The sequence below is a fragment of the Nipponia nippon genome, unplaced genomic scaffold (assembly GCF_047370975.1).
Source record: "Nipponia nippon isolate SJK-2023a ecotype South Korea unplaced genomic scaffold, ASM4737097v1 scaffold_8, whole genome shotgun sequence".
In the NCBI taxonomy this organism is placed as follows: domain Eukaryota; kingdom Metazoa; phylum Chordata; class Aves; order Pelecaniformes; family Threskiornithidae; genus Nipponia; species Nipponia nippon.
The window spans coordinates 38,692,074-38,719,662 of NW_028262402.1; the positions used below are offsets into that span (position 1 = coordinate 38,692,074).

The 27,589-nt window shown below is 38.6% G+C and overlaps 1 protein-coding gene across 1 annotated transcript in view; it reads left to right on the top strand.

The window, feature by feature from the left end:
* The window catches only part of PCSK5 (proprotein convertase subtilisin/kexin type 5), a 253,671-nt gene that overhangs the window by 203,075 nt on the left and 23,007 nt on the right, over positions 1–27,589 (top strand). The window contains exons 21-27 of the mRNA XM_087741708.1: positions 1,348–1,450; positions 4,759–4,895; positions 7,461–7,658; positions 8,002–8,070; positions 21,800–21,842; positions 23,266–23,408; positions 24,657–24,857. Of these exons, the coding sequence (XP_087597834.1) occupies positions 1,348–1,450; positions 4,759–4,895; positions 7,461–7,658; positions 8,002–8,070; positions 21,800–21,842; positions 23,266–23,408; positions 24,657–24,857 (894 nt within the window). The remainder of the gene's footprint in view (positions 1–1,347; positions 1,451–4,758; positions 4,896–7,460; positions 7,659–8,001; positions 8,071–21,799; positions 21,843–23,265; positions 23,409–24,656; positions 24,858–27,589) is intronic.

Consider the following 27,589-nt stretch of genomic DNA (forward strand, 5'->3'; position numbering starts at 1 on the left):
CCCAGTTAGCCCTGATCCCAGACCAGCCTAAGAGGAGCACTGTCTTCATGTTTTATATGGCTTTGTCACTGGCTTTTAGCTTGTCTTTTACATTTTTCCTTTCTTCTGGAGACACACTAACCTTTACAAAATGAAAATTGTATCTTTACCTACATTTTGGGTACCTCAGCTCTGGCCCACAGTTGGTTGGATATTCCAGTTGGTATGCCTTTATAACTATACTGGTCCCATCTCCTTAAGCATGAAAAGTACAATGCAAGTGGAAAGAGTTTCTCCATATTGAAGTATCCATAGAAACTGCAGGGTTTATGTATTACATAGGACTCTGTGCCCAACCTCTTCCATTACTTAAGAATGAAGGAACAGCTAATTTTCTCAAATATATAAACTCAGTTAGAATAATTTTTCCTATAAAAAACTGACATAAAAGACTCAATCTTGAGCTTTATAAAACTGTTTGATAAACCGATTTACTGTCCCCACACAGTGCTGCACACAGATACAGAATTCATGCTGCTTACCAAACTAATATCTCTGCTCTTGAGAGTTATGAAGCATACAGCTTACTGGTTTGTAGCAATATTTTTATTCATATTCAGTAAATAAAAAGGCAAACTTCGTACTTGGTGCCATAATAGTACTAGTGCATTCATGATCTGGAAGTGTTTATATCTTTATTTCAGTTTTAAGGCAACAATTCATATAATACAAATTTGGTTTTTTCAAGTCCAAACAGGCACTTAGGCACCAAATTTTCATTCAGCCTAAATGAGAGCCTAGGTCTTTTAGATGTGGAGTCTTCCAGCAGCAGCTTGGGAGGGGGACAAAACACATTATAGCTAGAGGTTTGGGGAGCACCAAATTGTCTCTGACTAATGGAAGCTTACTCAAATCCTTCTCCTCACATAACATACTCCACACCCATGAGAGCACACTCTTTATGCTGCAGCTTGCAATCAGGAGCACATTGCAGCTGCACCAAAGGACATTACGTAATGAATACTCCTAGGTACCCCTGGTTTTGATGTAACTCTCCATGGTGAATCTTAAAGAGTCCCATTACTTCAACCAATGCAAAAAAAATAGCATTAACCTGAACAAGAATCGCTCTCTGTCAGATTCACATGGAAAATAAATATATAAGGACTAGAAACTACTAATTCTGAGTATCCTGGTTCCCCAAGGGAGCCAGTACTTGTCTTCCTGATACCACAGGGAAATGTGTTCCTTTCAGTAATTCAAAACACATCTAATTCCTTTCACTCATTAAATTTTCCAGCCTGGCTTGGTGCATGTTTTTTTTTAATGATGTGAGATGTTGGTCTGAAGTAAATTTTTTTCTACCAGGGGAATATCTTGATGATTCCCAAGAATGTCAGTTGTGTGATGCATCCTGTCAGAAGTGCATTGGACCTGAGCAGGACAACTGCATCAGCTGCCCGCTCACAAGGTAATTGTCTCCTACCACAGTGGAGCACAAAGACCTCGCATCATCATCTGGAGAAGTGGCTGTATGGTCTTTAGCACTAGCTTGCAGAGTCGACTAAAGAAGCAAGCAATGATTAGGGAAAACAAAATCAGGGCAAGTGAGAAAACAAATGTTATGTGAACAAGACAGCTGGCTACACAGGCAGTTGGTGTTTAGCCAGATGATTCCCACAGATACAGCAAAATTTCTTTTAATGCGTGAAATAGTCTTTCTTTCATTGTCATCCTTTCAAAATCATAGCTGCTAGAATCACAACAGTGACAAATTTAGCAACAAGAGTCTAGGGGATCTGTAGTTGTACACAGCTATGGAGTTTGGCACAAGGCATGAATATGGACGCTGAGGCTAGCATTCAGCTAATTTGGGAGATACTTGTAACACCTAAACATCATCTGTCCCCTAACAGAGGCATTTTAATTTAGGCTGATTTTTCTAACCTGCCATGAGGTGTGAACAGAACTAGAATGAAGCTTTACCACAGGACATTGCAGATCAGAGGCTTATGTTTAGGTCATCTCTCACCTAATCCTGGACTTTACTGGTTTTAAACTCATATCCTACCAATAGCTTTATTCTTGCGCTGATAGCTCTGGTTCTGTTGCACTGGATTGCATAGCAGCCAGCTGATATTTACACTGGTATGAAATCAGAATTAATCAGGTCCTGTAAGGCACAGAAAAAAAATCCCCAAGCAATCCTGCAATTTACTCTGCAAATACTATGGTATGGCTATGCCAATAAAAGACACCAGGACCAGTGGACTCCAAACAAATTCCTAACTGAGGAAACAGTATTGAATTAAGGTGTGTTATGTTAGAAATGGCATTAGCACAGGAAGTCTGGGCAGAATTTTGGACTGGAGACTGGATTTCTCTGATTCACAATTGCACTTAAATTAGCCTGTCAGTGTTTCATTGCAACCTATTTTGTGAGCTTTACACAGACATATCCGCAAAACAAAGAAGGTACAGAACAATGTTATTAGGCAAAACCACCTAGGCATTTACAGGAATGAGGTCTCTGTGACCTTTTGGAAAGGTGCTGCTGTCTCCCCCGTAACCAATCTTCTAATGGTTTGCAATGTTGGTATCTAAGGTTTCCAAAAGCTTTCTGTGCTCCTTCTGCACATTATGAAAGCTGCTAGAAAAAGTCATATTAGGACATTCCGTAGTAAAAGAAATAATAGTAAAGAAAAATCTCACCAAGAGAATAAAGTGTAAATCCTTCCAGTGGACTTTATTCATTATGTACTTGAAATAGACTTGTTTAATTGAAGCAGAATTATAAATCCTGTCGCTCTTGAGAGCTTCAGATCATGTCTATTGAAGACAGAAATGAGTGGCCATTAGATAATACAGACTAAAATTCAGCAGTGCTGCTTTCCTACAGGGGAACACCTTTCCTCATTGAAAAGGATGAAAAGCCTTGGCAGGGGGGATTACTGAAAAATAATGTGAAAATTAAAACATTGAACAATCCCCATTCTTTGTGAAAATTCAGCAGTAGATGTCACCTTATTTCATAATAAAATCCCTGTCAGATCATCTTCTTTGACAATTCAAAATGCTGTGACCTGTTTTTAAAAAATTATGGCATTGTATTTTTTTGTCCAGCCAAACTGATTTTCATGAAATTCCTCATCCATCTGTTTACTGTTTGAGCTACAAGGTTAGTGACAAGATCTGACCTGCCGGTGCCTTTCATTAGGGGCAACATAACAAAGAGCAAGAAAAATGTACTTTACCACTGTGTGAGCTGTTTGTAAGGATGGCTGTCATTACAGCTGGTATATGCAGTACAATACAGTAATATTTGCATGTCATATAAGCATAGCCCAACTACCTCTCGTACTTCTGTCACATTGTCCCATTTGCACAGAAAGCAACCAGAGATGGCTGCAGTCCCCATGAAGAACCTAATAATGATCCTAAACATGCAGGTATATGAGCTACAGTCTGCATAGAACTATCTGACTGTCAGACTCCAGAGCAGAGACACATCTTTGCTGAATACTTTGTATAGCCATACAGGCTTCTCCCTGATTCCCTCCAGCAGCCTGTCTTCAGCCTCACAAGACTTTTTAATCAATTCCTAAGTTTTCTTTGATACATGTGCTTCAAGAAGGCTGTTTGCATGATAGCCTGTTCTTCTATCTTCACATTTCATAAGCCTAAACTTTTCCAATCACGGTAAATTTTAAATGGTTTCAAAGACTATTTGACAAAATTGGTTTTAAACTTTGCAGATATTTTTCTCCCCTTCTTTCAGAATAAATCTGACAATGACCATAGCAACTCAAATTTATGAAGGCACATTGCAGACATTCTCTAATGCCATTGGCTGGCTCCAAGGAAGCATGCACTATCTTAATGGTATGGAAAGCCTGCTGTTCCTTAGGTATATGGACAAGCTGATAGTCTCAAAATCTGTACTAAGATCCTGAATGGTGCTCAGCTTCTCTAGAAATTGAGTCCCAAGTCCTCAGATATCAAACTGGTCAAAGGAGTTAAGTGTGGAAGATTGCAGTCTCTCCTCTCTTATTTTCTTAATATTGAAAAGACTGCCAAATTCTAGCCAACTTGTTTCATATTCTTTTAATAGTCATATCTGTATTGATGCTTTTCTACTTTTCTCCCAAACAGATTAAAACCAGTAGACATTAAGTAGCAGTGAAAAATGCACCAGAAATTTTCATCATATAAAAGGATTCTGTAGCAAGTATTTCATTACCCAGCCAAAGCGGAACATTTAGCAGCAAAACTCCTAAGTGTTTGCAGATATGCAAGTCTAAAAATACAGCTCCTAAAGGCCAAGATTCAAACAGATGTTTGACTATATGTACAAAGTCATTGCTGTGAAGCCATAGTACTGTTCACAGGAAGCCTTTGCAGTAAAACTAATAGGAAACTTCAACAGATAGATCATTCCTTCATCGAGAAAGACCAAGTCTTCCTTTCCTTCTAATAGACATAAGTGACCACTGCAGGGATTGTGGTAGAAGGACATCTAGGTACAGGACCAAAAGGTGATTTTTCTCAGAAAAATCTCAGAAAGAAATAATCTCTGAAGTCTAAGATCCAGGTTCAAAACATGGTTAACTTTCCACTTAATAAATACTATAAACAAGATCAGGAAAATGAAGGAGTAATGTGTAAAGACTCTTGTAAACAGAGTGAATGATGGGTTCTTGGGTTTCTTGTTAGTTTCCTTTCAATTTAAAGAACAAGTAGTTCCTGAATTTGTAATTATGCCTCTCTTTGCCTCAAAAGAGTCTTTGATGATGGTAGCTGTGTTATGCAGTGCCCCAGAGGAAAGTTTGAATTCAAAGGACAATGTCATTTGTGCCATCATACCTGCCTGGACTGCAGTGGAAGTGAACCTAACAAATGCACTGCTTGTGGAACAGGTAAGAAAGATTTAGTCTTGCAGCTTTTTCCCCTTCCTTGGCCTACCTTTTCACTCTGCTCTCAGGACCAGTTATGAGACCCAATAAAGTAAGTAGTGCTTTTGCTATTGACCTGCATCATAATCTTGTTTTAACCCTTAAGGGAGTTGGAACTCAATTTATTTATTAAAAAGTACAAGAAAAGACAACTCTGCATTGTCCTTGCATTTTTATGCATTTCCCTTGGTATGTTTTGAATAGGAGCTATGTTAACAGAAACAGAAGTAACAGGGGGAAAAAAAGGACAGAAAATGTACTGTGCTGGTTTTGGCTGGGGTAGAGTTAATTTTCTTAGTAGCTAGCATGGGACTATGTTTTGGATTTATGCTGAAAACGCTGTTCATAATACAGAGATGTTTTCGTTGTCGCTGAGCAGTACTTACACAGAGTCGAGGCCTTTTCTGCTTCTCACACCACCCCACCAGCAAGTAGGCTGGGGGTGCACAAGAGACTGGGATGGGACACAGCCGGGACAGCTGACCCCAACTGATCAAAGGTCTATTCCATACCGTATGATGTCATACTCAGCATATAAAGCTGGAAGAAGAAGGAAGGGGGGGACGTTCGGAGTGATGGCGTTTGTCTTCCCAAGTAACCATTACATGTCATGGAGCCCAGCTTTCCTGGAGATGGCTGAACAATAGGAAGCAGTGAATTCATTCCTTGTTTTGTTTTGCTTGCATGTGTGGCTTTTGCTTTCCCTGCTAAACTGCCTTTATCTCAACCCACAAGTTTTCTTACTTTTACTCTTCCAATTCTCTCCACCATTCCACTGCAGGGGATTGAGTGAGCAGCTGTGTGGTGCTTAGGTGCTGGCTGGGGTTAAAACATGATACCTACATAGCCTGCTTCTGGAAAAGAAAGCACTATACATCCCTCCCCCAGCCTCTACACAGTATGTGCTACACTGAAATGGAGCAAGCTTTCTGCACAAGCAGGCAGGGAGCCAGGGTGCTTTCCAAAACATCTGTCTGGGGAAGGCTAGGAAGCAAGCACAGTGGGTTCCACTGCAGAGTGCTGTGTCCCTACAGCTGGGCAAATGGGGCCTGCAAAGAGAACCTTACCACTAACACACATAGAAACCTGTCTTTTTGGCACATTTTTATAGAGCTTAAGTTGACAGAGAGGGTAATATAGTTAAATTTGTGGTTGTTCCAAAAAGCAACTCCTCTCCTTTTGAACGTCCATTATAAAAATTATTCCCTCTCACTTCTGTAACACCTGATGGGCGAAGAACTTGAGGCTATTATATACCAGTATGTGTAACTAGCCTGAACAACCCTTGGAAATGACTATATAAGATTTAACTTTCAATTCACTTAATAAAAAGGAATTTTTGATGAGCTTTTTCTGAGGACTCACAATGAATTCATGGCATTTTTCCTTTCAGCTGCTACTTCCAGTTCAGTCCTAGTCACTAATGGCCCAGGTTTTATTTAGTAATAAGTGTCGAGATAACAAGAAAACACCAGTATGGCTGGCATTAATTTGTCATACTGATTATGAGATTGACTTTCTGACTTTGGGAATGTGATTGAGTAGACAAAGTTTTCAAATGGTACTTCAGGTCCAGTATGAGGGAGAAGTTTGTATAATTGTTCCCCAAGTCTCTCCCTATGGTGGACAGCAATATAAATTTCTGTATTTCTGTGTATCAAGCAATGAAGACACTGATGAGAGTCACACCCTGAGGAGGCTGGAAAAGATCATTCTAAAAATTTGTACATGAAAAGAAAAAGAAACAAAGTCTGACTAGTTCTGCTATGGTCTAGCAATTATTCCCTATTATAGATGCTTTCTCTGCAGTTTCAAAAGTAAATTATGGTAAGCAAATTCTTGCTCTATAGTTAAAGCAAGCAAACACATTTAGCACAATGATGTATGTAATTTATACTGTAGGGAAACCCATTAGAAAACTCCCCGTGTTGCAGCACATAGCACATGGAGTTGTAGGTGTTTTCATAGGTTTCATTCAGCAGTAAGGGACCTCCCAGTTCCCCATGCACTAGAGAATGCAATTGCTCTGACAGCAAGTAGATGCACACTTGCTATTCAGATTCAAATCTTTATGATTCCAGATTCTAGCTGTGACTAGGATGAGGATTACAGTTTAATCTACTACAGGTACAGACTGATACTTTCCAAAGGTGAAGTGGGCAGCTTTGTTTTCCTAATGGCAATTCTACATCTGCATGTACAATACAGTACAAATACTTGTATGTTCACTGCAAGGGAACTCAGTAATGGAAAACTCTTCAACCTTATTTGATTAGATTGATGGATGTAAACAGTAATTATTCACTAGCATGATATCTTTACATGTCATAAATCTCCAGGAGTGTGGAAAGTTTGAGGGTCTGAAGCTTTTATACATTTTAGCTCATCTCGTGTAAAACTGTACAAATCTAGCAGTCAGTGAACAATATTAATTCTCATCAACTGAAGCACCAGTGTTTCATAAGGCTGTTTCTTATGCCCAAATGTTCTCTGTTCCTGACATCTTTTTCCTGTTTGTTTGCCACACAGATAGAAGAGGGATCGAACGTTTCCTGTATCATGGGGAGTGCAGAGAGAGCTGTCCTCCAGGTCACTACCATTCAGAGCACACCTGTGTTGCTTGCTCTGGCCACTGTGAGGTGTGCCTGAACTCCAGCCACTGCAAAAGATGTTTCAGAGGCTACTACCTTAATCAAAACATATGTCAGAAGCATAGTTGTAGAGAAGGTAAGCATCCTTCAGTAGGAGTTAACAAATACTCAATTTAATCTGTTACAGAAATGTGGTTAAGGGTCTTGGTTCCTGTTTTGAAATACACAGTCACATCTGATCCTGAGGTCCCTAAACTCCAGCTCTGATTCTCTTCTAGTATTATGTTAATGTAAAATAGGAGTAATGTCCTCAAATTGAGTGGGGTTACACAAGAACAAATGAGAGAAGAAATTGGTGTGAATCTTTCTTCTGTTTGGATTTGGGTAAAGTTTATTTCCAGGAACCTTGCTGAGTGCTTCCAAATGTTGGCCTTCCATCATCTAGGATTAACCCAAAATTGGTGGTTTTCAAAACACAGGTGAAGTGGATGATCCTGATTCTGAAGATTGCATACCTTGTTCAGATGGATGCCAGAACTGCAAGCAGGGTAAATATTCCCTTTATGAACCCTTATCCTTATTCTTAAGGTAGGGAAAAATTATTTCTCCTCTCTTGTCACAAACCTATGTGCATGCTGCTGAGCCATTAGTCACTGCTGCATTCTCTCACTAAGAAAACTGTACTATTCCCAGTATATTTTTTTAAACACCACATCTTAATTCTATAATCTCCAGCATAAATAAGAATAACTTTTGTATTAATTTAGCTATTAATCTCTGCAGCACTTTTTTTTCCTCTGCTTGAATGCCACACTTGGGCTGAGAGATTTACTGACTTTCTGGAGACATTATCAGACACAGAACTTTATCATAGATGTTCAAAATTTCTAGGCCTGAAAATAGATCATTAGCCTGTGCTTTTTCTTTAAGGAAACAGACATAAGGACAGACCTTAAATTTCATTCAAGCGCAAGTCACTGCAATAGCAATGCTACTGCTCTAAAAAAATACTAAAACATGGATACATTTTTCATGCTGTATTAAAAAAAAGTTCCTTCTCAACATAATATGATGTTGGCAGAGAGTTTGTTGTCTTCGGATAAATGCCATTTAACTTATTGAACTCAATCAAATCTGTATTGCGTAAATGTAAGTGGATGCATCTAGCACAGCTTAACTCTGAAGATGCTTTTGATCTCAATAGTTCACCTTCACAGAAGACTAAAAATGTTCAAAAGACAACGCAGTTCATTGTTTCCACTGTGTTTATATTATGAAAATTTTATTTCCTGTGGCTATATGGACTGGAATACAACTGATCAGTAACTCAAGACTGAGAGGCAACAGGGTGACCCATCAGAAAGGCAGTCTTCACTTACAACCTCTTAGATAAATTTCTTCTCAAGAAAGCAGAGTTTAGGTAAAGTAGTGCCCAAATGAGTACTGATATGCCAAGATGCTTTGATCATGATTCTATGATAAAACCATCTACATCGCAGAAAGTAAGACTTTGCCAAAATCTCCTTGAAGGATTATGTAGAAGAAAAAACTAGACCTAAGCTTTACTTCTTCTGGTGCAAATCTAGAGCAAGTCACTAATCTGCAAATAGTTACCTGGAATTGCTACTTTTTAAAAGAAGGAACAAAAGTGGCTTGCTATATTTCCAAAGACCCTTTTTCAAAGTGTTAAAATTAGAGACTACCAGGATTATGCATCCTCTCCCTGAATTCAAACAGATTTCCACAGACAGAGGAGTTTGTACTGGGCCCTCTGGTTTCTCCCACTTGCTCCCTAATGTGTTTTGGGGCCTGGTGTGACAGTCACTACCGTCAATACCAGGAGACTGAATGTTGCTATACAGAGGAGACTGAATAGCAGGAAAGAAAACTCAGAAAGCACGCGGTATGGAAAAAACAAAACAACCAAAAAAACCCAAACTAATAGAAATTAATTCCCACCACCAGTCACAACTGTTTTGATGTTCTTTCTGCTTTTGTGTCAATATTTTCCCCTGGGAAACAAGGCTATCATGAATGCTTATGCATACCAAACTTAGGTGAGGATTTTCATCACACACTACTTTCTTCTTTCTACCAGTCATCCAATCTAATATGTCATACCATAAAACTCCCTATGACTCTGGTGACCAGCCATTCTGCACTAATGCAGTCAAGCCTAATGTTTTCCTGTGTGACCACACCTGTAACTTTCTATATTGCTGAAGGAAGAGCTTGAGGAACCAAGGTTTAACATGATTGCAACTACACTGTGGTCTTTTTTCGTATGGCATGGTATCCAGATTCATGTCAGCTGTCTGCTTGGTCGTGGGGAGAAAAAAGAAGAAAAGTTAAGAGGGAGAATCTGTTTCAATAACAATCTTTATTGCTGCTATCAGGTGTTACTTTCCTATGGTAATATTTCTGGTGCTCTTCACAACACTTGTGACTTAAAACTCTTTATATCTCTTCTGCAGCTGTTTAGTGCCAATCCTTGCTTTGAGTGAGGGTGAAATGCATTATGAATAGCAACTTTTCTTAAAAATAGTCATTGTAAGTAAATCAGAGGCTGATTTTCTTTGTATGTGAGCTTAATAAGCCTGCATAAGGAGACTGCAAGACTGTTCATGGGTAGCTGGCATACAGAAAAAGGGGCTGTAGACATTTACCTTTGTCCTCAGAAGATCACTCATCTCCTAAATATTAATAATCCATAATATTCACTACATATTTACTCTCAAGTTCTTGCACTCAATTTTCTGATTTAAAATAGGCTTTTCAAAAGCTTCAAAGACAGCAGGTAAAACAAAGACTGAATTAACTTTCACTCCTGACTAAAGACGGAAGTATTAAGATGCCAGACTTTGTAAGGGGCATACTATTAAGAAAACTCTTTGGCAGTTACGATGCATATATTACTGAGAGTCAAAGAGGTTGGTTTAATGTTAGCTCTATTTGGAACAGAAGCACAGCAGTGGGTTAAAAGCAGCTTTTGAAAATTACCATGTGTTCCTGAAATAAAGCATGACTTGTAAACTTCAAACTTAAAATTAATCAGGTAGAGATGTTGTTTGCATGTGTTTCTGCTCTTAATATTCAATGAGTTTTCTGGCATATCAATAACTTAATTCATAGATAAGATGAGCACAGTAATATGTTTCTCATGTCTTACCAGAAAATTGATATATTTAGAGACTTCTGAAAAAAACCAGCTGAACTGCCTCTTAGAAAACAGAAATGGATTATTTTGAAAGCTGTAAAGAAATTACACTGCTATAAAAATAATTTAAAATTGTAGTATTTCAAGGTGAGAAAATATGGAACGTGGTACACTTAGTTTCACATCTTTATGGTCTTTCTACAAACTCTCCTTTTAAAATCAAGTAAATGCTGCATGATTTTGCAGTCTCTCTTTATCTTATCTTCCTTTCAGCACCACTAAGTAATTTAATCTGAGTAAAAACTGTAGAGCAGGAGTAGGAAAAGCATTCCAGTGCTATGAACATTTCTGCTAGAAGTGCAGCGGAGGAAGCAAAATGTGGTAATCACAGCAATTGGAGTCAAAATTCTATAGTTCACATACTGAAAAGTAGTTATTCATATACAAATGCAAATACTTTTCGTGCGTACTTATGGATCTGCAGAAGACTCAAGATCATACTCTCACAAAAAATCATCAGGCACCTGCTCTTTCTGAAGTGCTTTGAGATCATTTGCTACAAACTGTAAGAGATAAAAATAATTAACTACTTTAGTTTATACTGAGTGCAGGGTCACTTATAGAAGCTGTATGAATTTTAAAAGGAATATCAGACCATAGTGACATTACATTGTAAGCTGGGAGCAATGAAATACAAATGATTCTCTAACTGTCTACAAATTACAAGGTTAATTGATAATTTTTTCTTTTTTTTAGACACATATCTAGTTTTAAGGAGGGATGTATGTGCTAATTAAGATAACTGAACTGCCTGTTTTCCTAGTAGCCTGAAGGACAAGTAATTTTTGGCCAAAATGTTTTTTTCACAGGGCACCAAAGAATGGATTAAACTGCCATCTGTGGTCTAGGGCAATGTTGTCCGGCTTTGCACAGGCAAGAAAATGCATCATATTTACTCTCTTTTGGCATGATGCCAGGTTCCAGCAGACTAGAGCAAGTAATGGAGGCAGATTGTGTGAGAATTCTCTCCTCTTGATCAGTAGTGATTCTACAGACAGATTAAGACACAGGTATCATACTTTTCTATCAGTTTAATACTTTACATCCCATGTCAGACATTTCAGAGAAGAATGTAAAACGCACCCAGGGAGTAACACTGCAGGTTAGTGTTCACCTCATGTGAGGATACTGAGGTGGAAGATTGACAGTGTTTGTAATATTTTCTGGGATCCTCAGGGCATGAAGTAAAACCTGTCTGTTTTCCTCCAAGTTTAGACCCAGTTTTGTTTTAGGGTTCCAGTGTGGCAATATATCTTTACTTTAACTACATTGAAGGTCCAAGAGCAAAGATAGAGACTGTCAGAGAGACTTAATCAAGGATAGATAAGTCTTGTAGTTTAAATACAGATGATGCTTTTTTTTAAAATTCAGGCAATACTTTCTTTCTGATTCACTTCATTAATTTGGAGGCTGCTCGTATTTTAAAGAGATAAAGAATCTTTACTTCTCATAGACACCATTGTGCCTGCAGACACTGTCAGGTTCTGGGGTATGTAGTAGGAAAATTGCCTCAGACGGCACTAATCCCGACAGGATCTATGCCTTTGTGTACACAGTGTCAAAACAATCACTATGCACAGCAGGGTTCACCTCCCTACCTTCTTCTGCCCACATGCTCTCAAATGCATTTGACTCTGCTTGCTGCCATGCTAGCCCAATTGGCATGCTCAAGCATATCTCCCATGAGATCTGAAAGGCAGACTCTTGCACAGGCATTGAAATCTGAAGTGAGAGCCAAAGACAAGTCAAGTCTCAAGGGTGACTTCAAAATGTATGTCTGATCCTAAATTTCTACAAGTTGCATTCAAATATATTCCTACTGCTGTGCAAGCAAACGCAAACACAAAATTGGGCAAAGTGTCTCAGAAAGTGTGCTGAATAAATTTCAAGTCCACACTTCCAAGATTTTATTTATGACTTTGGTACCTCAGGTCTGATAACCCAGTTTTGGACACTCTGAGCCTACTTTCTAGAGCGGCAATGAGCTACTGCTCGCTTTGATGCAGATAGATCCATGGGAACTGCAGGTTTTCATCACCTCTGACCATCAGGCCATGATTAATTTTTAATGACTTGTCTTCTGGTGAGCACCAGAAAACACCATGAAGTCTACAAAATTAAATGCAGTTTCCTCAAAGGCAGCTTTTTAAAGAGAAAGTTCTGCTGAAGCAATGTCATTAAGGAGAAGGATTTTCTTTCTGCCATTGCAGCAGCTACCTCCCACCCCTTCAATGGAAGTTCACTTACTCACAGATTTAGATTACTTCAGGATACCACCCATATTTTCTCCAGACTCTTAAAACTGTAATGAGCTTCAGAAACTTTCTTCAGAGTCAAACTTACCTTTTTAGGAAGTGGTCATTTATAAGCTGACACTTAGCACAAGAGAAAAACACTAAGGTAAAACTGCAGAATTTGAGCCACTTGAAGTAATTATTCTAAGAGAATTTCAGAGTCAATACAATGCAAGAACATAACAATCCTGACTCTTACTTGATATGCCTAAAATACAACACCGGGACTATTTTCAAAGGCTAACACTGAGGATAAAGTGCTCCCCAGTGAGGATGCAGAGTGAAGAATGTTCAGAATAGCCATCGCACTTTTCTCTTTCAAAGGTACCTTACAAAAGAGACAAATACCGAGAAACCACGAGGAGTAGTGTCCCTGAGAATAAAAGCTTACAAACTAGGCATTTAGGCCCAAGTGTGACTCTTTGTTTTAGCAAGGTAATGCCTGAGCAACTCTCAAAGGTCATCCAGAACCTAACTATTTAGTTTGGTCTGGGTTACAAGGTCTATGTACAAACATACAGCTATAAAGGCAGAGAGACTAAATAACATGCAAATGCTCCACCAGATCCATTATATAGAGTGAGATGTGGGGGAAATACAGTCTATAAGGCAGTGGGAGTGAGAGAAAAGGTATCTGGAGAAGATTTAAGGAACCTGTGACAAGGGCAGCACTGTGAACAGACTCAAGCTCACAGGTACTGATTGTGCTTCTGGCAGTTGTGCTCATGATTAATGGGTGAAAAGTGATCTGGTTCCCATAGCAACCTAAGAAACACAAAGGAAATCTTCATTTCTTCAAACCTTCCCTGATGATGAATAGACCTTGGCTTTCAAAATACCAGAGAAAATTATGATAAGGATCCTTTTTTTATTTCAGAGTAAATCTTCTTCAAGAGGTTAATCATGCAGAATGGGTTTTAGATTTGCAGATAATAGGACTCATTTCCACAGGCTGCTAGGATGAGAATATGCAATCTGTGCAAAAAGAATGCCCAGCAAAATTTGGAACTGTTCTCTGATTTTCAGTACTGACATTTCAGTGTAGGCAGAACATTATATAAAAAGACGTTGTCTTTCCTAAAGTATAGGTAAAAGAATTTTCTTGCACACTGAATATAGAAGATATATGTATTAGTGAAAATATTGTGTCTTTGAAATTTCTATTTCTCTGAGACAGAAAATTACTTCCTGGGTAAAATCCAGGCTTTGGGCAAGTCACTGGAAAAACTTAAGATATGAGGTTGAACCATGAGTTCTGCAAACACAGAATACTCCAGATTTTAGTTTAGAGTTCTCCATAGAAATAAGAGCACCAGAAAACTGATGAGGTTAGTACAGCCTTCAAATTATTACTTACGCCTGCTCTTTCATGTGGGTACCAGCGATGTTGCAGTAAGAATACCAAGGTCAATCGAAAGAGATTTCAGGACCCTGGGAAGAATGCTGAAGGATTCAGGACCACAGGTAGTTTTCCTCAATCCTTCCAGTAATGGGGAGAGACACTGGAAGAAGCAGGCAAGCCCAGGACATCAACACCTGGCTCCAAGACTGATGCCTCCACCAGAACTTCGTTTTTTATAATCACCAACAAATGCTGCATTCTGCACCTGGGATGGAGGAACGCTGGGCACAAGTATAAATTGGGAGAGGAGTGGCTGGAGAGCAGCCCTGCAGAAAAGGATCTGGGGGTGCTGGTTGACAGCAGGGTCAATAGGAGTCAGCAGTGTGCCCTGGCAGCCAAGAGGGCAACCCACATCTGGGGTGCGTCAAACACAGCATATCCAGCAAAAGAGGCAATTATCCTGCTTTATTCAGCATTGGTGAGGCCTCATCTTGAGCACTGTGTGCAGTTCTGGGCCCCACAATTTAAGAAGGATGTGAAGGTCCTTGATTGCATCCAGAGGAGGGCAACAAAGCTGGTGGAAGGGCTGGAAGGCATGTCCTGTGAGGAGCGGCTGAGGACTCTGGGTTTGTCTAGTTTGGAGAGAAGGAGGCTGAGGGGCGACCTCATTGCTCATTACAGCTTCCTGAGGAGGGGAAGTGGAGAGGGACGTGCTGATCTCTTCTCGTGGGTATACTGTGACAGGCCACATGAGAATGGCTCAAAGCTGTGTCAGGGGAGGTTCAGAATGGGCATTAAGAAATATTTCTTTACTGAGAGGGTGGTCAAACACTGGAACAGGCTTCCTAGAGAGGTCGTAAGTGCCCCATGCCTGTCAATGTTTAAGAGGTGTTTGGTCCACGCCCTTAATAACATGCTTTAACTTTTGGTCAGCCTTGAACTGGTCAGGCAGTTGGACTAGATGGCCATTGTAGGTCCCTTCCAACTGAAATATTCCATTCCATTCCATTCCCTTCCATTCCAGCAACTTTACTTCAATATGTACCAGCCTTACATATTTACAGCAAGAATAACACTCAGAACAATTTTTGGTTTTATTTTTCTCATTTTCATCCTAATTAAAGGTAGCTTTAATTTAAAAAAAAAATAGAGGTAATTTTAGGAAAAATATATTTTTGGAAGAGATTAATTCTATTCAAAGTATTTTCTTCTTTTTTGCCTTAAAAATATGCATATTTTTAATTCTTTAAATATCTTGGCCAAACCAAAGTTATAGTTTTTGGCCAAAGAAAATGCTAATACATTTTTCCCCTGTATAAATGTAACTGACAACAAAATCCAGCTTTTTCCTTGGTTAAAATTCACAATCTCTTCTTTCCCACACTTCCTGGTAATATGACTTGTCAAAATAAATTATAATGTCAGAAATGGGAAGAAAGAAGACAAAGCTGATTTACTGACAAAACACAACAAAAAATGAAAAAGAGGTGAAAAGCCAAGAAAAAAGACACAGATAAACAAATACCTTCTCACACAGACTGGAAGATCCAAACCAGAGTCCTTGGTTCCACAACAGAAATCTTCATTTTTAAGCCTTACTGAAACCTGAGTTTTCAGTTGGGCCCATGTCTAGTCAAAAATCCTATTATGTTTGGATTGTACATTTCAGTTACTTTAATTGAGATGCCATAAAAACTAAGGAAAAAATGGTCTAAGGTAGTTAAAATATATAATTACTCTTGTTGGTGATATATTACAATTTATAGTACTTTTTTTTAGATTATTGTAAATTATTGTTCAAAGGAATGTAAAAGGCAAATAAAATCCAGCAGTAACTGTTGAAATTAAACAATTACTGGAGGCTGGCCCTTAAAGGAAAACTGCAATGCAATATAAAATCATTTTCAGTCATTACATTTAATTAAAATGGAAAAGAAAGGTAAACCAGGCATTAAGTCCCAGTCAGTGAATACCCTGAACTTCTCCTGAATGCAAAAAAAGTTGAATGTATTCAACACATTCTAGACTCATGGCTGAGCCAATAAATAGTTCAAGAAATTTAATTTTTAAAAAATTCATAAACAAAACAGGAAGCTAAAATAAAAGTTACAGTCTAAATACAGATCCTGCAAAATGTATCCTTGCACTTAACTTCAACTCCCAGCTTTATTGTATACAGTAGATAAAGTTAAGCATGCATCCAAGTCATTGCAAGATCTGGGTCTAATTAGATGGGATACTTCAAGTAAGTGCTACTCAAAAGCACAGTGGACTAGCCATGTAAAGTTTCCAGAATTAGGATCTGTCTAAATACCATGAACACTCAAACATAGTGAAACAGTGACAAGGATTTCCAAAATGCTCTGGAGCTCATTTTTAATATGGATGAAATTATGTACTAAATATTTCATTAAGCCTTACAAAAGCATTACAAAAAAATCACTTACAGTGTTCCTCTACATATTTGAACAAAAATACCCTTCCAGCTCAACAGTGCTATTCTTGTAACACTAATGCCCATACTTCGCTCCTGGAGTAGAAAAAAACACTAATTCATTTCAAATCAGAGCGTTCCAACAGAACACATGAATGTTTGGTCTTTGACCAATATTTAATCTTTGCATGTACCTTTCATGTATTGTAACATAACTGCACTCCAAATGTATTATACTTGAGAAGGGTTGGGGGTGGAGGAGGGAACAGGAGTATCAATTTATTACAGACAAGGAAAGAAATGAAATTACTTTTTCCATGAACTCTAACCAATCTTTACTTATCTAAGAAAACTGCAATCAAACCAGAGAGTCACTGAGGACTTGTTTATATCTGAGGCCTTATATTTTAAAATTGGTTGAATCCTGTTTCCATTGCTATCAGGATGACTTTTGTTTCTGTCTTCAAAAGAGTGACATAGGCTCAACATAGTGGAAATCAATGAAAATGGAAACTGTAACATACAGATGAAATATTAGCAGTTCTTATGACAAGGAGTCTTTTGGAGTATGACATACCAACAAACCCACTTTGCAACACAGAGGTCTTCTTATTTTATGGGCAAGTGAAGGTCTCAGTGAATACAGGATGTTTGTTACTGCTAGCCGAAGAACTGATTGTGGCAGATTTTAAAGAAGCCACTGTTGAAGAATTGCACACATATATCCATAAAATTCCCTAGACTTAGTTCATTCTTAAAACTCATTTCCAAGATTTTGGAAATATAGCATGTGTTAAATATGAAGTTTGCTATTGCAGGAATAGTTGCATATTTAGTTTTCTCTCTGCCTGCTATCAGACTGCTGCCCTCTTTGCATTCCTTTCTAAACTATGTTCATTTTTCCTCGACAGTTTAAATTCAGAAAATATAACTACGTACAGAAGGTGGTAGAGCTTCTGTTTAGTCATTATGTCTTTAAGGGAATGAACAATGGTTCAGTAAGGGTTGATAAATAACATAATATAGTAGACGAACTGGCAAATTAACTTAGGCCACACTAGCCCAATGACTGCAAGTTTTAATTTTGCAACATTGTCAAGAAAGTCTCCCCTCACCTCCAAAATCTTAGGTTTGAAGAAAGACTCAGTGCATTCCCAAGTGAAATACAGCAAACCAGCTGTTCCTATGAAATTTGTGGCCTTCTAATAAGGTATTTACTACTACCACTTCTGTCTAAACTTTGTGCAAGCAGCAGGATGCAAGTGCTATTTGTGATACATTTTTTTGCCCTCTCCATAATATGTATGCCAATCCACAATCTAAACTATTTTTACTCATTCATTCCTAGATATTTTCTCTTAGATCCTAACCCAACTCAAAATACATGGTCTTTACTTAATGGTCACTTACTTAATACTTCATTTTTCTAATCTCTTGCCAAAGGACAACCAGACATTGTGTCTTTATTTGCAGTTACTGCTGAGATCTGTCTCAAATTGAGCTATATGAAGGGGCAGACAACTCAGGAGGACTACAAGGATGTCGTGAGGTCGTGCAGGGAGAAGATTAGAAGGGCCAAAGCCCAAATGGAACTTAATCTGGCTACTGCCGTAAAAGACAAGAAAAAATGTTTCTGCAAATACATTAGCAACAAAAGGAGAGCTAAGGAGAATCTCCATCCTTTATTGGATGCAGGGGAAAACATAGTGACAAGGGATGAGGAAAAGTCTGAGGTACCTAATGCCTTCTTTGCCTCAGTCTTTAATAGTCAGACCAGTTGTTCTTGGCTTACCCAGCCCCCTGAGCTAGAAGACAGGGACGGGGAGCAGAATGAAGCCCCATAATCCAAGGGGAAATGGTTAGCGACCTGCTACACCACATAGATATCCACAAGACTCTGGGGCCGGATGGGATCCACCCAAGGGTACTGAGGGAGCTGGTGGAAGTGCTCACCAAGCCACTTTCCATCATCTATCAGCAGTACTGGCTAACCAGCGAGGTCCCAGTTGACTGGAGGTTGGCAAATGTGACGCCCATCTACAAGAAGGGCTGGAAGGAGGATCTGGGAAACTACAGGCCTGTCAGTCTGACCTCAGTGCCGGGGAATGTTATGAAGCAGATCATCCTGGGTGCTATCACGTGGCACGTACAGGACAACCAGGGGATCAGGCCCAGTCAGCATCGGTTTATGAAAGGCAGGTCCTCCTGATCTCCTTCTGTGACAAGGTGACCCGCTTAGTGGATGAGGGGAAGGCTGTGGATGTTGTCTACCTGGACTTTAGTAAGGTTGACACCATTTCCCACCACATTTTCCTGGAGAAACTGGCTGCTCATGGCTTGGTTGGGCATACTTTTTGCTGGGTAAAAAACTGGCTGGATGGCTGGGCCCAAAGAGTTGTGGTGAATGGAGTTGAATCCAGTTAGCGGCTGGTCACAAGTGGTGTTCCCCAGGACTCAGTACTGGGGCCAGTTCTATTTAATATCTTCATCAATGACTGGGACATGGGGATCGAGTGCACCCTCACTAAGTTTGCAGACCACACCAAGTTGGGTGGCAGTGTTCATCTGCTGGAGGGTAGAAAGGCCCTACAGAAGGAGCTGGACAGGCTGGATCAATGGGCCAAGGACAACTGTATGACGTTCAACAAGGCTAAGTGCCAGGTCCTGCACTTGGGTCTCAACAACCCCATGCAACGGTACAGGCTTGGGGAAGAGTGGCTGGAAAGCTGCCCGGAGGAAAAGGACCTGGGGGTGCTGGTCCACAGTCGGCTGAATATGAACCAGCAGTGTGCCCAGGTGGCCAAGAAGGGCAATAGCATCCTGGCTTGTATCAGAAATAGTGTGGCCAGCAGGACTAGACAATTGATCGTCGCCCTGTACTCTGCACTGGTGAGGCTGCACCTTCAATACTGTGTTCAGTTTTGGGCCCCTCACTACAAGAAGGACATTGAGGTGCTGGAGCGTGTCCAAAGAAGGGCTGCAAAGCTGGCAAAGAATCTAGAGCACAAGTTTTACTAGGAGCAGCTGAGGGAACTGGGGTTGTTTCGTTTGGAGAAAAGGAGGCTCAGGGGAGACCTTATTGCTCCCTACAACCTGAAAGGAGGTTGTAGCAAGGTGAATGTCAGTCTGTTCTCCCAGGTAAAAAGCAATAGCATGAGAGGAAATGGCCTCAAGTTGCACCAGGGCAGGTTTAGGTTGGATATTAGGAAAAATTTCTTCACTGAAAGGGTAGTCAGGCACTGGAACAGGCTGCCCAGGGAAGTGGTTGGGTGACCATCCTTGGATGTATTTAAAAGATGTGTAGATGTGGTGCTTAGGGACATGGTTTAGCGGTGGACTTGGCAGTGCTAGGTTAACAGTTGGACTTGATGATCTTACAGGTCTTTTCCAACCTAAACTGTTCTATGATTCTGTGATTCTACAGAATATAGACATCCATACAGGGAAAAGTGAGAGGGCAGTTAGGAAAAAAAAAATGTCATCAGAACCTCTCACAGGCAAGAGGGGAAAGAGTCCTTTTTTCATAAAAGCCAGAAAAGTACATCGAGAGTTAGTTACTAAACCTGCAAGCAACCCCAGCAATTTTAACCATGTCTCTTTGATGTGTATTCTATTCTTTCCATCAACAAAACATAAGGACTGTATGTGCCAATACCATAATAATTTTCAAGAGGTATAAATACACTTATTTATCATCATATCAGGCTGGCTCCTAACAATGCTCTATAAACACTCTAAGGAAAAAAACCCACACAAATGAATTGGAAAAAAATATCTCAGGTAGTGTCCTTATTCAGAAACAATATTAGGATCCCAGAAATCATTCAAAAAGAAGCCCTGAACAAACCAAATGTCTTTTAGCTAGAAGTAAAGGAAGACTTCATAGAAAATATTTTCATATTTTAAGAGTATTTCCTGTCTTAACAAAAAATCTAATGCAAAAAACACTAGATCAGGTGATTGCTGTTTCTGTTTGTGCTCTAAACAGTAAAGAGAATATTTTCACAGATCTGCAACATTTCTGGGTAAAACTTTGCACCTCATAAATAAATTGCTAGAATTACTTGCAAAACCAAGTGTGTGTTGCCTAATAAGTTTGCATGTTTAAAGTGTGATTTATTGTAGACGCAGTTCAAACAGACTCAGTGAAAATTTTGCCTTATGAGTACTATTAATATCAAAAATAATTTATAGGCATTTCATTGTAGAACAGTTTATAAATATATTCACCTAGGTTGTTCTATTTCTTTACATTCTGCTCCCTTTGGGATACTTGAGTAAGGTAAAAGAAATAGAAAGCTAATAGAAGATAATGGAAGGTTACAGAAAGTATTCTTTACTTTGTGTGAGCATAAAGCCATATCCATCATTGTACCAGTTTTAAGAAGTTGTCTAACACTTTTTCTGTACATTCCACAAAATTTTTGAAGGCAAAAATTAATTTTCTGATGGGAAAGTTTACCCAAAAGCCTTGCCCGCCCCTCCTCCCCCCATAATACAGAAAGGTGTTTATCTAGCTCAGGATTTTTAAGATTAAACTAATTACTTACATGTTTTTGAAAAGTTTGCTTTTAGAGGGGCCAAACGTTTTTAACTTATCTCTGCAACAAATAAAGAAATAGGATGAAACTAGAGATTTGGATAACTTAGAGTCTCATTTTAAGAGTTCATTTCGCCAAATCTGAGCTCCTAGGAAGGTTCTGCTTTTCAGAACAGCATTTCCTAAGCACTCAGCACGTTCTAGGTACCTTATGCTGAGGACTCAAAAGTCACAAGTCACTGCAAAAATACAGGCCAAGACTTGATTGTGGAAGAGTTTATCTCAAAAAAAATGTAAACGGGGATTCAGAGATAATAATGTTCTAGTTATGGCTGTAGTTATTTTAATGTAAGAAATATTAACATAAAAATGGTGTAGCAACATTTTTTTTTTAGAATTCTGGCTTTAACTCCGAATATTATTTACATAATTTCACATTTTTAATTTCAGATGACCCAAGAATCTGTATAATGTGCATTCAGAACTATTATATGTAAGTATAGCTATATAGCTTTTCATGCCTATACATTTTTCTAAAGCAAAAATGTGTGCTTCACTACACAAATCTGTGCTGTGTATTTTATATTATATATAGAGATTATATATATCTTTTAGGTATTGCCTATCTGAGAACAGTAACTTTGGAAAAAAGTTTGGGAAATGCTGAAAAACTAGCCAATTGCTCACTATGAAGGCCTTCTAAACCTTACGGACTGATATGAACTTTGCATATATGAAGTGAGGAATATAGAACAGAAAGGGTCTAAAACAGTGCCTCTGGATTTGGAACTACTATGCTGTTAGTATATTGTGTTGTCCTGGTTTCGGCTGGGATAGAGTTAATTTTCTTCCTAGTAGCTGGTATAGTGCTGTGTTTTGGATTTGGGATGAGAATGATGTTAATAAGGCACTGATGTTGCTGAGTAGCGCTTACACTAAGTCAAGGACTTTTCAGCTTCTCATACTGCTCTGCCAGCGAGCAGTCTGGAGGTGCACAAAGAAGCTGAAGGGGACACAGCCAGGACAGCTGACCCAAACTGGCAAAAGGGGTATTCCATACCATATAATGTTACACTGAACAAAGAACGGGGGGGAATTGGCTGGGGCAGTCATGCAGCCACTGCTTGGGAACTGGCTGGGCATTAGTCAATGGGTGGTGAGCAATTGCTTTGTGCATCACTTGTTTTATATATTCTTTTATCATTACTATTATTTTCCTTTCCTTTTCTGTCCTATTAAATTGTCTTTATCTCAACTCACGAGTGTTACCTTTTTTCCGATTCTCTCCCCCATCCAAATGTGGGGGAGCAAGCAAAGGGTTGTGTGGTGTTTAGCTGCCTGCTGGGTTAAACCACGACATGTGTCCAGTTCTGGTATTTGCAGTTCAGCAGGCATACTTAAAAATGTAAGGAGGTTAAGCAAAAGAAAGAAAATATAGATTAATTGAAAGTTTAACTTAATGGAAGAAAAAGAAGAACTCTACTGCTTTTCAAAGAGACACTTAAGAGATCTCTGTAAAAATAACCATCACAAAAGAATATGTTGATAAAGAGGCTATTCAATCAATCTATAAACAATGGCATTGGATTATATATTTTTACAAGCAATCAGCTCTTTACAACCACAATATAGTAATTTCTAATTGAGCATGCATTTGGTTTTGTGCCTACATTTAAAAAAGAAAATCAAATTAGTTATACTTAAGAGCCCTGAATTAGAAAACATGACTTGTTAATATTTGCTAGTTGAATAAGGAACATAACCACAAATACACTTTGAATCCTTCATTCGAGGAATAATTTCTATTCATTAGGATGAGAATAGAGGTTTACCATTACCATACCTAGAAACATACAGAAAGCAAACTCTGTGACCTCAAAAGAAACTTACTAATGATGTTCTACTGTATCTTACAGGTATAAGCAGCATTGCTATAAATACTGCCCAGAAAATACCTACAGAGATGAAAGTTCTCTGCAGTGTAGAGAGTGTCCTAGCAACTGTGATAGCTGTGACAAGGACAAGTGTGACTCATGTAAGGAAGGCTTTTATCTCTCAGGTAAGCAAAGTATTAAGTATGGTATATATACAAAAGTATTTTACACTTTTTCTTTAGAGAAAAATTCTGGACCCAACTTCTCAAATTCATAAATCTCTTCTATGGCAGACAGTGGAGGCTGAGGGGAGTTAGGACTTTGCAGAATTGGGTCCTTTGCATTAATGTAAGGTGATAATGTTAGCCAATGGTGCCATTTGGTTCAAAGGCTCCATATATATGACTACAAATTCCAACTTTTTTTTTTTTGTAGTTTTGGTTTTAATGCATTTCCAGTCTTTTGGGCAAATACAAAAAACATTGTATTTGATTCAGACTTTGTGTTAGGAGGGGTTTTTAACTCACAGACAGATATGGAAACATTTTCTTACTATGTGCAAGCCTAGTTTTACTTTGACTTTCAGGTCCACATAAAGTAACGAGCCTTAAACACTCTGAAATGAGCTCAGGTAAAACCACTAATTTCCACATCAGACTCACACAAGACTAGGAATCTCTTAGCTTTATTGTGAAGCCATAAATCAGGCAGATCTGGTTCAGGCACGGTGCCAAATATAAATCACAGGACAACCTCAGTTTATGGTATTCTTGTGCACTCCCTGCTGAAGGTGCCCAGTAGTGGAGTACAAAAACACCACACTCATGCAAAACTGTGGTTACAATCTGAGGTGGTCTGGTGGTCTACATTTTTTTTAACTAAAATTGGAGGAAGCTCAAAAAGCTATCAGTGTAACAACTTCTAGGGGCTTTGCTGCAGTATGCCAATCCTTAAATTGAATTGATTTTATCTGAGTTCAGCTTTATATTTACCAGAAACTAAAGATTCATCCACTCCTCAAAATTTGCATATGTCTAGCATTATTATGGAATTCTGGAGTTAGATTTTATACTGGGCCAGTATAAAAATTTGGACTTAACCATAAAATTTTTATCCAGATTTGCACTTTCTTAATATTTGTATGTGCCAGGATTTAGGATATGGATGAAAACCCATCTAGATATAAATTTAAGTGCAGATTGGTTTGAAGTTTGCATAAGTAACTGAGATGAATTTACGTTTCACACTAAAAAACTAGATTTTATATAGCTACAAAAAGTTTCATGGGTTCTTATATACTGTTTTTTTCTTAAACTGTTTCTTGCTGACTGTTTCTTGCTTGAGGCAGAGAGATGCTATAGGTGAAGTACCTCCTTGTGAGGATTGACAGAGGTCAGTAGACACCATGACATGAGGCTCTGCTTCTCTTGCAGGTGGCACATGTGTGAGTGAGTGTGGAGATGGCTTCTTCACTGATGGCATCTCTAGAGAATGTGAACCTTGCCACAGGAGCTGTGCAACATGTGTTGGGTACAGCTACGAGAACTGTACTGGGTGCAAAAACAGTTTCCAGCTATCTCGTGGGCAGTGTCTGAATCCAAGAAATTCTCCACCCAATGGGAAGTTCTGGAGTGGTAAGTTGCAACAGATCCCTTAATCTTTTCTGTTTCTCTGAAGACTACTAAAAGTTTTAGAAAGAGGGTATCAAGATCTTGCAGCTTGAGTGAAACTGCACTTTTGTCAAACTCATTGTCATTTTAAAAATATACTGACCAAAAACATTGGTTTCACAGGGTGAAATTCATCTTCCTGCAAATAGCATAAAATTTTAATGCAACTTAGGTGTTCCTTATCTGGGAGTTATCTTATCTGGAGAGATAAAAGATTAAAAAATAGAAGATAAAAAGTATGAAAAAGATAAAAGATAGATAATAGATTAAGGTACTGGGCGTTCCTTGTATAAAGTATGGGGAGCCTTATAGGCTATATGTTAGGCCAGCTTTGTGGCTATTAATTACCTACACAGAAGTGAATGTAAGTTGGAGGAAATGGAAAAGAATCAAATATGTGTTTGTGTGTGTGTGTGTGTGTGTGTGCGTGTAGCATGTGTTGAAAAGCAAGCTCTCTTCCCTTCTCCCCGCAATGTAGGCATGCACCACAGTCTAAGGGACCGAACACAGGAGGCAAAACTACATTCTGGAGTTCTTTTCCTACCTTGGCCATTTCCACAACCTTCACAAAATAGTCAATTCTTTCTTGGTTCCTTCATCTATAGCATGGGAAAAAAAAATTCTGTGTTCAAAAAAGAAAAAAAAAAAGGATTTGGAAGGAAAATGCTTTTAAAATTTAAAGCTGTTGAAGGGAATGATTTGTATTAATTTTTTAAATTATTTCCCTTCATAAGTGTCTTCAAATGCATCCCAGTACTGTCATAAATTTCTTGTTAAGAAAGTGTTAAATGAAAAGTGTGTAGTAGAATATTTGTCATTCCCATTATGTCAGTTATATAAAGTACAATTGAATAGGTTATATTACCAAATGAAGCAGTGCTAATGGTGAATTTATCACCCAGCACACAAATTAAAACGCATTTGCTTTGAATATTCATACTTTTTAAGTGAAACCTGTGCAGCACATAGAATCTCAATAGTTAGGACTGCAAGTGGCACTTTTTAATTACCTGTACGCCATAACCTTCAACAAAGGGTAAAATTTCCTCTAGAGTGTCAAAGGCTGCTTTGCTGATCACTGTAAACAAGGAGAAAAGCTGGTGTCATATAATTCTTTCAATTTCTTTACAGTTGTAAAGCATCAGCTGGAATAATACATTCAATTTTGGGCACAGTGTTTAAATAAAGAAGTGGGCAAATTAGAGAGGAAACAATGAAGATTATCAGAAATCTAAGGAAAAATTATTTACAATGAAAGTTGAGATAAATGAGGGGCTTGGGACTAAATGAGAAAGCTAAGAGGAACACAATCATAAAGAAGTATGGAATAGATCAGGTCTCTGTGAGTGCGGTAAACAGGAGTTAAAATCCAGAAAGGGAGTTTTAGATTTGGCATTGGAAAAAGGGGACTTTCAAATGGTAAAACGGTGTAACAGTAGAATCTTGGAGGAGGTTTCAGGATTTCCGTCATTAGGGGTCTTTAAGAACACATGAAAATCATCTGACAGAGATGTTTACTGAGTGGAGTAAGAGACTAGATTACTTAAGGTCCTTTCCAGCTTTATTTTTCTATCAAATACAATTTTTCTTCTGATTCCTATGTCTGTCTTTGACTCAAACACATCAAAGAATGGCTATCGTTAGATCTATATGACCTTGCATTAAAAATTAAAATATACTAACAAATATTTTCAGAAAAAATATTGACCATTTCTATTCATTGCCTATCTACGGAGAAATGGTGTATCAAAAGGAATAACATTTCTTCACTTCAGAAAAAGATCAGAGAGACATAAAAAGGAGAAATATTAATAGAAAGTTGGTCTCCTCTATGCATTTCCTTGTGTTTCATCCATACGAGTATTTTTTCAATTTGAGACTGTCTACATGAATGCCATGGAAAGAGCACATTTGTAGTTTGATCTATCTATTAGTTATCTATTTCTCACACTGTCAAATCCGGTGACTTGTCATTTTTTTTCTTTTGAGCAGGCAGCTGATGCAGGTCTGTATATATCACCATTGCTGTGCTGGGAAACCTCTTTCTCTCCATCTTGCGTACCCTTTCTCTTTCCTTCCAGTAGTTAAAATACATCTTACTTAGGGGCGTTTCAAACTGTAAGATACAACTGTCTCAGAGCTGTACTGGCTTGAACATTAATGACTGCTCCAAAGTCACAGGATTACTGCTGCAGCTGGTGATGGGCGTCCATGGAACCTGGCTGGAGGGTCTTCACCTTCTTTGGGATAGATTTGCTGGGATTCCTGCAGTGTGGCAGCAGCTGTGCCATGTAACCGCTGAAAAAATGATGTTGAACTTCATGATATCTTGAGCCTTTTCTCACCAGGATAGGCTTCCAAAGAGTAGTAACCTTCAAGTCAAAATGTTAATGAAGTTGTCACTGTCTTTACTGAAGTTACACCCTTAATAACTACATTTATCATCAGTTTGTGAGGTGTCTCGCTCAGATACTGTAGGATCATCTGATTCCCATAACAGTCATTTTCATTTGCTAATTAACAAGAAAATCTAAATGGTTGATTTTTTGGCTAAAATATCACTCTTTCACTCATTTCTTTTGGTGATGCATCCAAGAGGCAGATATCAGCTGAGTCCAGATTTCCAACTGTGCCATCTATATTTGAAATTCTCGTTCCACGCTGAAGATCCTTAATAAAAAATAAAGGATTCAGGC